This window comes from Melozone crissalis, unplaced genomic scaffold (assembly GCF_028551555.1).
Source record: "Melozone crissalis strain CALT ecotype California unplaced genomic scaffold, PUWL_Pcris_2 ptg000036l_1, whole genome shotgun sequence".
Taxonomy (NCBI): domain Eukaryota; kingdom Metazoa; phylum Chordata; class Aves; order Passeriformes; family Passerellidae; genus Melozone; species Melozone crissalis.
This window is the reverse complement of record NW_026535814.1, coordinates 11,961,966-11,972,460: the sequence shown is the minus strand read 5'-3', so window position 1 is coordinate 11,972,460 and position 10,495 is coordinate 11,961,966. Positions and strand designations below refer to the sequence as shown.

Below are 10,495 nucleotides of genomic sequence, written 5' to 3'. Positions count from 1 at the left end.
GCAGGAAAGCAAAGATTACATATTTCAAGATTCTGAAGCAAATAAGCTATGGGTATGTTTCTCACAATCTTCCAAAAATGTAAATTATGTGTTTAATCTGCACCTGTACCTTACCATTGTGTACGTACAAACATGTATGTGCAAACCCATACAAAATATTCTCCCTCCACCATAATACATACAGACCACAGCAATTGTAATACTAAAATGCTGAATTTATTGAGTAGGATTATTGACTCATCCTGAAAATACTTTAGAGTTTGATTCCAGTTTAAAGGAATAAGTGTTCCCTTTGCTACACAAATCCCTTCGACTACGTGCTTATACATTAATCACAAGCCTGCATTTGAGAACCTTTCAGTAAAATTGAGCCTACAACATGAACTCAGCAGCCGGCTTACCTGAGCCTGCAAGGAAGCCTGAACTACTAATCAAACAAATTGTAGACAAGCACTTATAACATTTTCATCATTATGTTTTGTGGCTCCAAGACTTCAGTCATTGCACATGGCTGCAGGGACTGAACACGCAGTCCCTGGTACGTGGGGTGAGTGGCTGAGTGTGTCTCTTCCTCCCAGGCATCTGAGAGCCAGTGCAAACCCCCAGCCAGCAACAGCCTCACCCCCAGGGCCAGCCTCTGTCCTGCTGCCCACAGGACAGCTGTGGGGCAGCTTCTGTCCCACCTCTGGGAGAGATTCGAGCAAGAATCCTGTATCTGCTCAAAAGCCCACTCCCAGTCAGGGAGTTCAGTGAAGGCTGACCAATCAGGTGGGACCCGAAACAGCAACAGCCTTTGAAAGCTAGAGAAGGTGAGGACTTAGAGCCAAGGACAGTGTCACAGCAGGTGTGACACAGGAGCCATGAAAAACTGGAAACCAACCAAGCAAAAATATTTCTAGAAAGTGCCCTGGACAGTGTGCTGCTGCCCACAAGTCCTGCTGTCCTGCTGGGGGGATCTCCAGTGAGTACCCAGAACAAAAAAAGACTTTCACTGATCTTCAGACCTCATCTGGTGCACCCTCCACGTGGCGTAGAACTCTTAAAATATTGTGGTAATGTGAAAGATGCCATGAGCAGCAGGGCTAAAGGAATCTGCCAAGTCCTGCAGCCAGTCTTTAGGATCAGAAAGGCACAAGTGGAAGCTGGAGGGCCCCACCTGAGTGGCAGGAGTCAGAGAACAAATAAAGACGTGAGATGGAAGGAGGGACCCCCACAGGGCACAATGGGGAGAAAGAAGAGGGGTGCTTCTGTTCAGTCCTTTGCAAGTTGCAACAATTGTGAAAGATCAAATGTCTCAGCTCAGCACAGCATTTCAGACCAGGCTGAAAGCAAGCTCTCTTCCCTGTCAGCATCGTGTGAACAGTGGGGCTGGGGTGAACACTTGTCTTTTCCTGCTGTAAGCATGCTGTAATGCTCTCAGCATCAGGAAAGCCAAACACACACACTTGACAAGCATCTTTCCCCACACTGTGGTTTCCTCCAGCACTGACACATTTATTTCTCTCCATTCATTACATTTTCCCAAATGATACTTAAAAGGAAAGCTCTATTTAAAGCACCTGCTTCAGTGAACAGAGAATTAAAAGCCCTGTACTGGTAGAGCTCAGCTATCTCACACATTCCTGCATGTTAATGATTTCACAGCAGCACAACATCAGCAGTGCAAGGCTGCTCCATCCACAGCCGACAGCACCGTAATACCAGTTTTGCCTGCCACACACAGCATGATCTTTATCTGTCCAATTCTGATGCTATTTTAACACTCTACAGCAAGATATGTAAGAATTGTACAAAGGGCTTTGTACATCCATGGCTTTCTTGGAAAATACCTAAAGACTTTAACTTCACCCTCCAGTTCACTCCTGGAATACGTATTTTCTTTTTGCATGACTTACTGGGGAAGCCGGTGGCTGGTAAAACCCTCTAACAGGAAAAGTGTTTCTGATAAACCCATATATCCACCCATTGCTAGGCAATATCTCACTTTAAAGCACATCTAACCACAAAACTGCACGTTCCAAAGCACTTTGCTTTGCTGTTCCATGATGCAAAGTCAGTTCATCCAGCCCAGACATGACTGTCCCAGACGTTTTACAAGACATTTATCTCCATGGTCTCTTGCTAACTGTTGGTGACAATTTCACGGCATGCACTCAGGTGTTTCGCATGCACACATCCCCCGAAATTGCCATTTCCCCTAAATGCATCTATTATTTACGAGGTACTTGACGGGGCTCCCGATGGCAGAAGTCGTGAAACGGTCTCCCTCTGCCAGGCACAGCGGGGTGAGAGGAAAGCATCTTTGTTTAGCCCCTGAACTTACACAGTGTCACTGCAAGAAATCTCAGAGAGCAAGCAACAGATTTGCTGCCCTGCAGACGTGGATAATGTTGGGTAAACCAGACCGCCAGCAGGAAGCTGATTTCTCACCGTGCCACAAAGCCCTCCTAAGGTGGTCCCCTAGGGCAAACCGCGCTTTACGCCGCCGGGAGGCAAAACTCTACCTCTGAGGGCAGAGTTTTCACTCCGGGCTGCTGTTCCCGTCCGTCGGAGGATGCCTGGCCCCGGGCTGCCGTCGCAGCACCGCAGCGGTTTCCCCACGGGCGGGTCGAGCCGTGACTCTTCCCCTCGCACATGCCCTTCCCTCCGCGGCATTCCCGCCGCCCCAGCCGCCACCGAACGCCGGGAGGAGCGCTGCGGGGCGCTCCGCCGCCACTCACCCCTCTCGCCCGTCTGGAGGGCGCGCACCACGTCGTCGATGTCGAGGTGCCGGCTGGTCTCGTCGAAGCTGTGCACGGCCATGTGGAAAGCCTCCTCCTGGAAGACCACATGGACGCCCTCCATGGCGAAGTAGCAGCTGCGCTCGGGGTTGCTGTCGCTGTAGAGCAGCGTGGCCCGGTTCCACTGGTGGTGGCGGAAAAGGGCCAGCAGCATCTCTCCCATCTTGGCGTAGGCGGGCGCGACGCGGGTGAGGTGCGAGTACTCGCCGCCCTTGGCGCCGAAGCCGGCGGCCAGCGCGCCCGCCGACAGCATGGGCACGTCCCAGTGCGCGGCCAGCCGCGCCACCGGCGCTGCCGCGTACTCGCACACCGGCCCCAGCAGCAGGTCGGGGCGGCGGCGCTGCAGGGCCACCATGTCCACCAGGCTGAACAGGGCGCGGTTGCCGCACGCCGAGTCCTCGTAGGTGAGCTGGAAGGCGTAGCCGGGCGGCAGCCCCGCGCCGCTCTCCCGCAGGCTCCGCACCGCGTACTCGATGGCCGGCCGCACCCGCCCCAGCGAGAAGAGGTAGGCGTCGTCCCGCGGCAGCAGCACCAGCACCCGGATCAGCTTCTCCTCCTCCTCCTCGCCCCAGGAGCCGCCGCCCAGCGCCGCCCGCGCCGCCAGCACGCAGCAGAGGCTGCCGAGCAGCCAGGGCGGCATCGCGCCCGCCCCCCCGCAAACGCCCGAGCTTCGGCAAACTTTTCGGCCCCCCCTTCCCCGCCCGCCTCGAAATTGTTCGGTCGTGCTTTATTTCTCAGGTGTTTGGCGGATTCACAACCTGCCCCTCCCCACCCCGCTGGCGGGTCACGGACGGAGCATCTCGGCTCTGCTTTTCTCGTTCTCTTATAGACGGACGACTATTACTATGACCACTTTTCCCCCCCCCACGCCAGATCCCCCCGCAGGGCTGCCGGGCTCCCCGCTTAAGTAGCGCGGGAGCAGCAGCAGCGTCTCTCTCGGCACGGCGGGCGCGGCGCGGCCGGGTTTGTGCGCAGGGAGGAGCCGGCCCGGGCGCTGCCTCCCTGCGCCCCTCCCTGCGGCCCCCCCGCCCCGCACACCTCCGCGGCCGCGCGGGGGGTGCCCTTATCGCACGCTTCCAACACTCGTGTGTGTGTTCGCCTGCCTTCCTGCCCGGCCGCTGCCCTGCCTTGCCCAGCGAGTCCCCCCGCGGGGGAGTAAAGGAGCCCATTGCGCTTCCATTTTTTTTCTTAAATATTCTTTGGGGGTTGTTACTTAACAACCGCTTAAGCCGTCCTTTACTGCTTGAGGAAGGCTTTTGAGGCACCCCGAGGGCTCAGGGGTTCGGCGCTCGGCAGGGCTGGGGGATCTGGGGAAGGAGGGGTTGCAGCATCAGCACCAGGGGATGCTCGGCAGGGCACAAGCGGGGCTGCCCTGCTCCCATCTCCTCGCCCGGAAAGGTGCCCGTGCCCAGCGTAAGCCTACGGGGAAGCTGACAGTGGATCTGTGGCCCCTGCCTGTGCCCCTTTGGGATCTTTCTGAGCCCCCCGTGCCTAGAAGGTCTGGATGCCGGGTTTTGCCATTTCCCACTGTGTGGAGACACACAGTTTCATGCCCCGAGCAACAGAGGTTAACATTAGTGAAGGAGAGGTCTGAGATGATTTTCCTGGGAAAAAGAGAACTTTTAGAATTACTGCGACAACACTGCCTAGTCCTAGGAGCATCCCCGTTGAGTTCTACTTACTGGCTTAAAGCTGCTAGGGTTTCAGTTTTTGTTAGCCTTTTCTGAAATAAAGTGATGTGAAATGTGCAAGATGTTTTGTGAAAGAGGCTTTGGAGCACCTGATGCTTTTTGACTGCAACAGCCTAAAGGATGGTGTGCTCTGTGGAGCTCTGTGTGCCCTGTACCAGCATGCATCCTGAAAGCCAGAGCAGGGCCGTACATTTTGATGTTTTACGGTTGCTAGAGAGTGCCAGGTTTGTGTTTGAAAGGGGAGAGAACTGCTCCTGGCTTTACAGAAGGGGTTTGTTTAGTTCAGCGCAGAGGTCGTTGTCAGGGCAGTATGTGTAAACTTAACTTTTGTTGCTGCCTTCGCTGTGCAGGCTGTGAATGGGAAACCTGCGCTCCTGTGGTGACCATCTGCTCACCTTTAAGATGCCTCAATTAAATAAAGCAAGCTCAAAGTGCTTGTGCAATTACAACGGAGGAGTGGAATGAAAACAGCAGATAACATGATGTAGAGAAATAATCATCAACATTTATCTAACACGGCTCGGTAAAATAAAGAAGCTCAGAAATTCAAAGATGGGTAGTGTCTCTGAGAAATGTGCCTCTCGTAGTTTTATTTGATTACTGAATCAAACTTCAGAGTGTTCTTGAAGATTACATAAACATCCACCCTGGAGAAGCTGGTTTTGTGTGTTCCTGTGCTGTAAGTTATGTCAGGCATTTTTTGTTGTAAATGACTCCATATAACATAGATGAGATTAAGCAGAATGTTACAATATACAACACACCAGCCATCTTTACCACAAAGCTTGCAAAAACATTTTCTTAAGACACATTTTGAAATGCTGACCTTTGTAGTCATTCCTTTATGGTGACCCAACAGATGTGTTTACAGCACCAAAATCTGGTCGGAACTCTCTTGATTTCCTTCTTCCCCCAGCAGAATATCTTTTACATTTTACATGAAAAAGACATTTTACATGTGAGCTCCATACTCTCCTAGCTGTCATATTTGAGCATAAGCTGTGTAAACACAACAGAAGAGATAGTAACCCCATAAATCACAGGGCTGCTGCCCCTTTACACGGGCTGCTCCTTGTGAGGTAGAGTATTGCTGGGAATGAATTAGAGTGGGAGAAGCAGGGCCAGCATGAGGCAAATCAAGAAACAAAAGGCATCTAGCCAGTACTGTGTAGCAGTAGTAGCGTCAGAGTCCAATTTCAGTATTTTCATAAAAACATTTGGCCCACAGTATGTGGCTCTTGCTTACCTGAGTAATTGCATTCAGTGTTATGGGAGTCAGTGTCTCTGTGGGCCTAGAATGCTATAAACATTTTTGTTCCTCTTTGCTGTAAGTGTTTTTGTAAAAAAGAATCCCAGCCTGTGATGGACTTTTACTTTTCTGAGCCAAGAAGTTATGCATGAGAATTTACCTGTTAATCCCAATTCAAAATGTCACTTACTACACCATCATCAGTTCACTTACAGTATTTTCCATGGCTATAAATTCAACATTTCTCCACAGACATTATTTTTTTCTGCTACATAAATGCTTTTTAATAGGAACAAATCCTGCAGTTGCAGATTTGTAGCAGGCAGAGTGCCCACAGACTGCAGTGAGAAGAGAGATTTCAGAATAGCCCATTAAGGACTAAAGTAATTTCGGACACAGGCTATTTTCTCCCCAGAAATAACTCAAACACAAGTCAAGAATCACTTGACTCGCTCCAGCTAGCATTAGCAGCAGTCTGAGCTGCCTGATGCCAATTCAGAATTTTTTTCACAGATGGGTTCACTGAAAACACAGTCCCACCTACAGGCTGAAAAGATGAAATGCTTTAGCATTGCCTATACTGCAAATATACCCAGGCACTGAGACTTGCAAACTCCTTCCCTGTTTTGCAAGGTCTATTATCTTCTTATTTTAAGGAGTCTATACTCTCTTGGAATGCACCTAAAGGATTTCTAAATGCATCATGATGTATCTTGTGTCTCTTTTTGTGTTTTGTGACCTTACCTTCATATATGTCTGTTACGTAAAAAAACAACATGGTAATGTGAATTTATTTTTTCCTTGTGACACCAAATTCTGTGAAGCTATAAGAACCACAAGGTCACAAAAATGCACATAAAACATAGATGTACATATGTACAGATATATATATATATATATATACACATGCATAGTAATAACACTTTGTTACTGTTGCCATCTGAACATATTCCACTTCACAGCAGAAAGAAAAGGCAGGCAGGTAGATGTCATTTTTATTTTAAGAATGAGATGCTAGGATGCAAAAAACTGGCTCCCACTCTGTTCTTTTCCAGAAATAATAAAGGTTAAACTCCTTGTCGTGAATGTTTAAGGAGGAACAATACTTCTTTTCTGCTGCCTGCCACTCCAGACAATATGTAACATTGGCAAAATGCAACATGCAACATGGGCAAAATGCAACATGCAATGTGGGCAAAATGCAGCTTTATACACATCAAAGACTAGTTGCCTTATTCATTAGTGTTTTACAGAACACTTGTGTTTCCACTGAAGCCTATGAAAGAACATAATGGTGAGAAGTTGACATCACAACCCTCCAGATAAGAAAGATGTTTTTGCAATTATTTTCACTTTTAAAAAGTCTACCTACGTTACCTATTTTGCAAGTACTTGTAGTCAGGATAGTAATATTAAAAATGCAAATATTGCATTCTTTTTTAACGGTGTAACCTTAAGTCATACTGCCTCTCTGCTAGACTCACTTTCCTCTTCTGACTGGACTATGTTAGAAAATATTCACTTTGTTCAGGCAACCAGTTTCTGTATTTAGAGGCAATATCTGGATATAGATAATGTCTGGGTATAGAACAGACTTTTTTTGCCAACTAAACTAAATTAGAAGGATCTAACTAAACTAAATTGGCTTGGATCCAAGTTGCTCCTGTGATTTTCACTTTTATTTTCATTTCCATATGTCTTAGATAGGTCAGCACTGGATGGTCACTGGAGTGCACAGGGTGGTGGCCACCTTGCTCCTCATGTGCATCTGCCTCCATCAAACAGCTGTATCATAGTGTGAGATAAAGAGCGAGTGGTGAAATACAAACACCAGCTGTACCTTACCAATATAATGGCATTTATGTCCAAAGGGTTTTAAAGGTTTTGGAGAGCAAAGATCTTTTCTGCTTGAGATCTAGTAGCACTACAATATGTACCCATATTGCTTGTAAAAGAATAGTTGGAAATACTATCACGGTGTCCCTCAAAAAGAGAGTTGGGATCGGACATCCCAGACCACTGACAACCAAGGAGCTGTATTGCTGTTATGTGTAATCTCAAGACAGAAACTAATCCAAAGTCTACTTCCACATGCCTTCTCATATAAGAGGAACAGAAGTATCACAACATAAAGAAACCAGGCATCTATGCTTTGTCAGGATATTCAGCTCTGCAGAATGTGTCAGTTTACACAGTAATATCACCCCAGGAACTGATTGATCTTTAGAAGTACTCTGAGGCAAAATGTGGATTATTTTTTTAACTAAATCAACTCATTGATATGGTTTGTGGTTGTGTTGGCACAGCAGAGCAAGAGACCTGAAACAAGAGCAGCGAAATGCCAGAGATGAGAGACAGGAACTTCTTAGTGGAAATTAGTACTGAGATCTCTGTATGTCTTTTCTCTTGCATGTTAGTTAATGATTAAATTACAGGGAATGCATAGAAAAAACATTTTTTATACTATTGACAGGTCTTATTCCACTGAGCTGATACAAAAATATTTAAAATATTTACTTAAATAAATTATATTAATAAACTATAATAAATTATATTAAATAAACTTGTGCTTTATGAGTTCTGTAATTTCCATTTTATTAAAGCACTAATGTGGTTTAAAAAAATTAATGTATGGACTTGGTGTAATACACAGTTGTCATTTGTCATCACATCACAGAAATGGGAACAAGTAAGATTACTGAGTGAGGACAAAAGCTCCAGAAACAGATGAGTTGATGGAGGAAGACAAAGTGCAGAGCAGAGTGGGATGCCAACAGTCAATAAAGAGACACAACAAAGCAAATAAAAAAAGGAGACCTTACAATTAATGGCAAACTGGCCATTTCACACATCAGTTAATGTAATTTAATCATAGCAAGATGGATAAGGGCTCAAAGCAAACAGTACTTCACAGGTTCTAATTCCTGCTAAAAGCCAGGAACTGAGCAGTGATCACTTCTGACAGAAGCGGAGCAGGAGGAAATGGAGGTGTCCTCATGTTCTGTGCAGAGAGAGAAAGGCCTTTTGGAAGTGTGGCTTCTATTTGCACACTGATAACAGAGACCTCTGGAAAGTGATTACAGAAATATAAAGAAATATTCTTTATGTGCAGTTTGTCATGTATTTCTTAAGAACCTGCTTGTTCTTTCTTTAGTTTTATATTTTGCTCTTTCTGACAGCATAAGTGTTTTTATCACACACACACAGACAGAAAACCTGCTTGAAAATATTTAATTCATTCTCCTGTATGTACACTTGTAGACTAAGGTCAAAAGGACATAAGCATCCCTTGTGTTTGTGAAAAAAAAAAATTCCTCATGTCTTTTGCTGCCAAAGCAAACAGAAAGAGCAAACGTATGCAGTGGTGGAAATGTTACCAGGAGCTAGACATCTTTCTGAAGAAGTAAGCAATTCTTCACTTCCTTTTTCCTCTTAAATTTTCCCAACAGTTTTCACATTAAAAAAAAGGACAGAAAATATTGGGGTTTAATTCTTTTTGCCTTCAACCTTAATTCTTGTACTGTTCTTCTTTTAACACCAGACAGATCTTTTTAGGCAGATGTGTTTGGTCAATTTAATTTTCTCAAAGGCAGCTGGGAGCTGGTCCAACATAGGACAGAGAAGAGCAAGAGCCCAAAGTAATTTGTAGCTGAAGCAGGACTATTGGGTTATTGTTTACAACTGCCACAATCAATAGGACTGCCATGAGTAAAAAAAGGCAAAAAAAAAGACTAAAGGTCATGCCCTTTCTGGCAATAGTTGATGTGAAAAATGGGGCTTTCTGGCTGGTTTCTGCTGCCAGACTTTACTGCCCTTCCAGATATGTCAGGACAAGTGCGTGTGTAATTGCTATTTACCCTCATTCTGTCAGCCTGATTTGAGTGTAAAAGGTGTTTCTGCTAAACTAGGTCACTAAAACTCGGCTAGTGAGCGGATCCATATGAAGAAATGCCAAAAGGCTGGAGGGGATGATAATCTCTGGTGGAGGAAACAGCTCCAGGTGAACTGCAATAGCAAATTTCTTATCCCAAGGCAGCTGCTCCTGAGATGGCATATTAGGCTCAGGTGATACAAAACACAAATAAAGGTAGAAAATACGTATCTTTTACTGTATTTCTTTCTCTTGTGGTTAACCTTTGGTGTCACTATTAAACCATGCCATTGTTTAAAGGAGTGATTGAACCTACAACGTTTGTGAAAGGAGAGCTTTATGTAGCAATGTGGGCTGTGTTCAATGAATGATGCAGTGCTTTCCTTTTAAGGGAGAATTACAAGAAGACAGAGCCAGAATCATGCCAAACTAATGGAGAGACATCAGGGAGACATGAGAGCAATGACAAGTGCAGCTAGGTGAATTTATTGAAACAAAATAATTAATGTAGGCTGCATTAATTACTGAACACTTCCATGATTAAATGAAACTGTGCTAAACTAGAGGATATTTCAAGCTGGTTCTACCCTGATTGTACCCTGTGTTTTCTTGCCCAGAAAGTCATTAGCTGTTAATGAGGGAGGAAAGAGTACATGTTAAAAATCTATGACCAATGAACTGGAGAGGTAGTTTGAAATCAAAGAAACAATTTGCTACTGCGCAGTGCTTTTCTGTTCAGGGAATTGTACAGAAGAACAGGACACAGTATGGAATGGAGCTGCTCATCCTAAAAAGCCACCAACTGAAGGAAAGTGAGCAATACTGAGCTGTCGTATCAAATAAAAATCAGGTCAGGTCGGAGCCATAGTTCTCTCTGCCCTACAGGAATACTGTGCTTGTTTTA

At 45.8% G+C, this 10,495-nt stretch overlaps 1 protein-coding gene across 1 annotated transcript in view; it reads right to left on the bottom strand.

The window, feature by feature from the left end:
• The window catches only part of NPR3 (natriuretic peptide receptor 3), a 43,921-nt gene extending 40,501 nt beyond the window's left edge, over nt 1-3,420 (bottom strand). The window contains exon 1 of the mRNA XM_054283308.1: nt 2,721-3,420. Coding sequence (XP_054139283.1) covers nt 2,721-3,420 — 700 coding nt within the window. The remainder of the gene's footprint in view (nt 1-2,720) is intronic.
• Nucleotides 3,421-10,495: the final 7,075 nt, after the last annotated feature.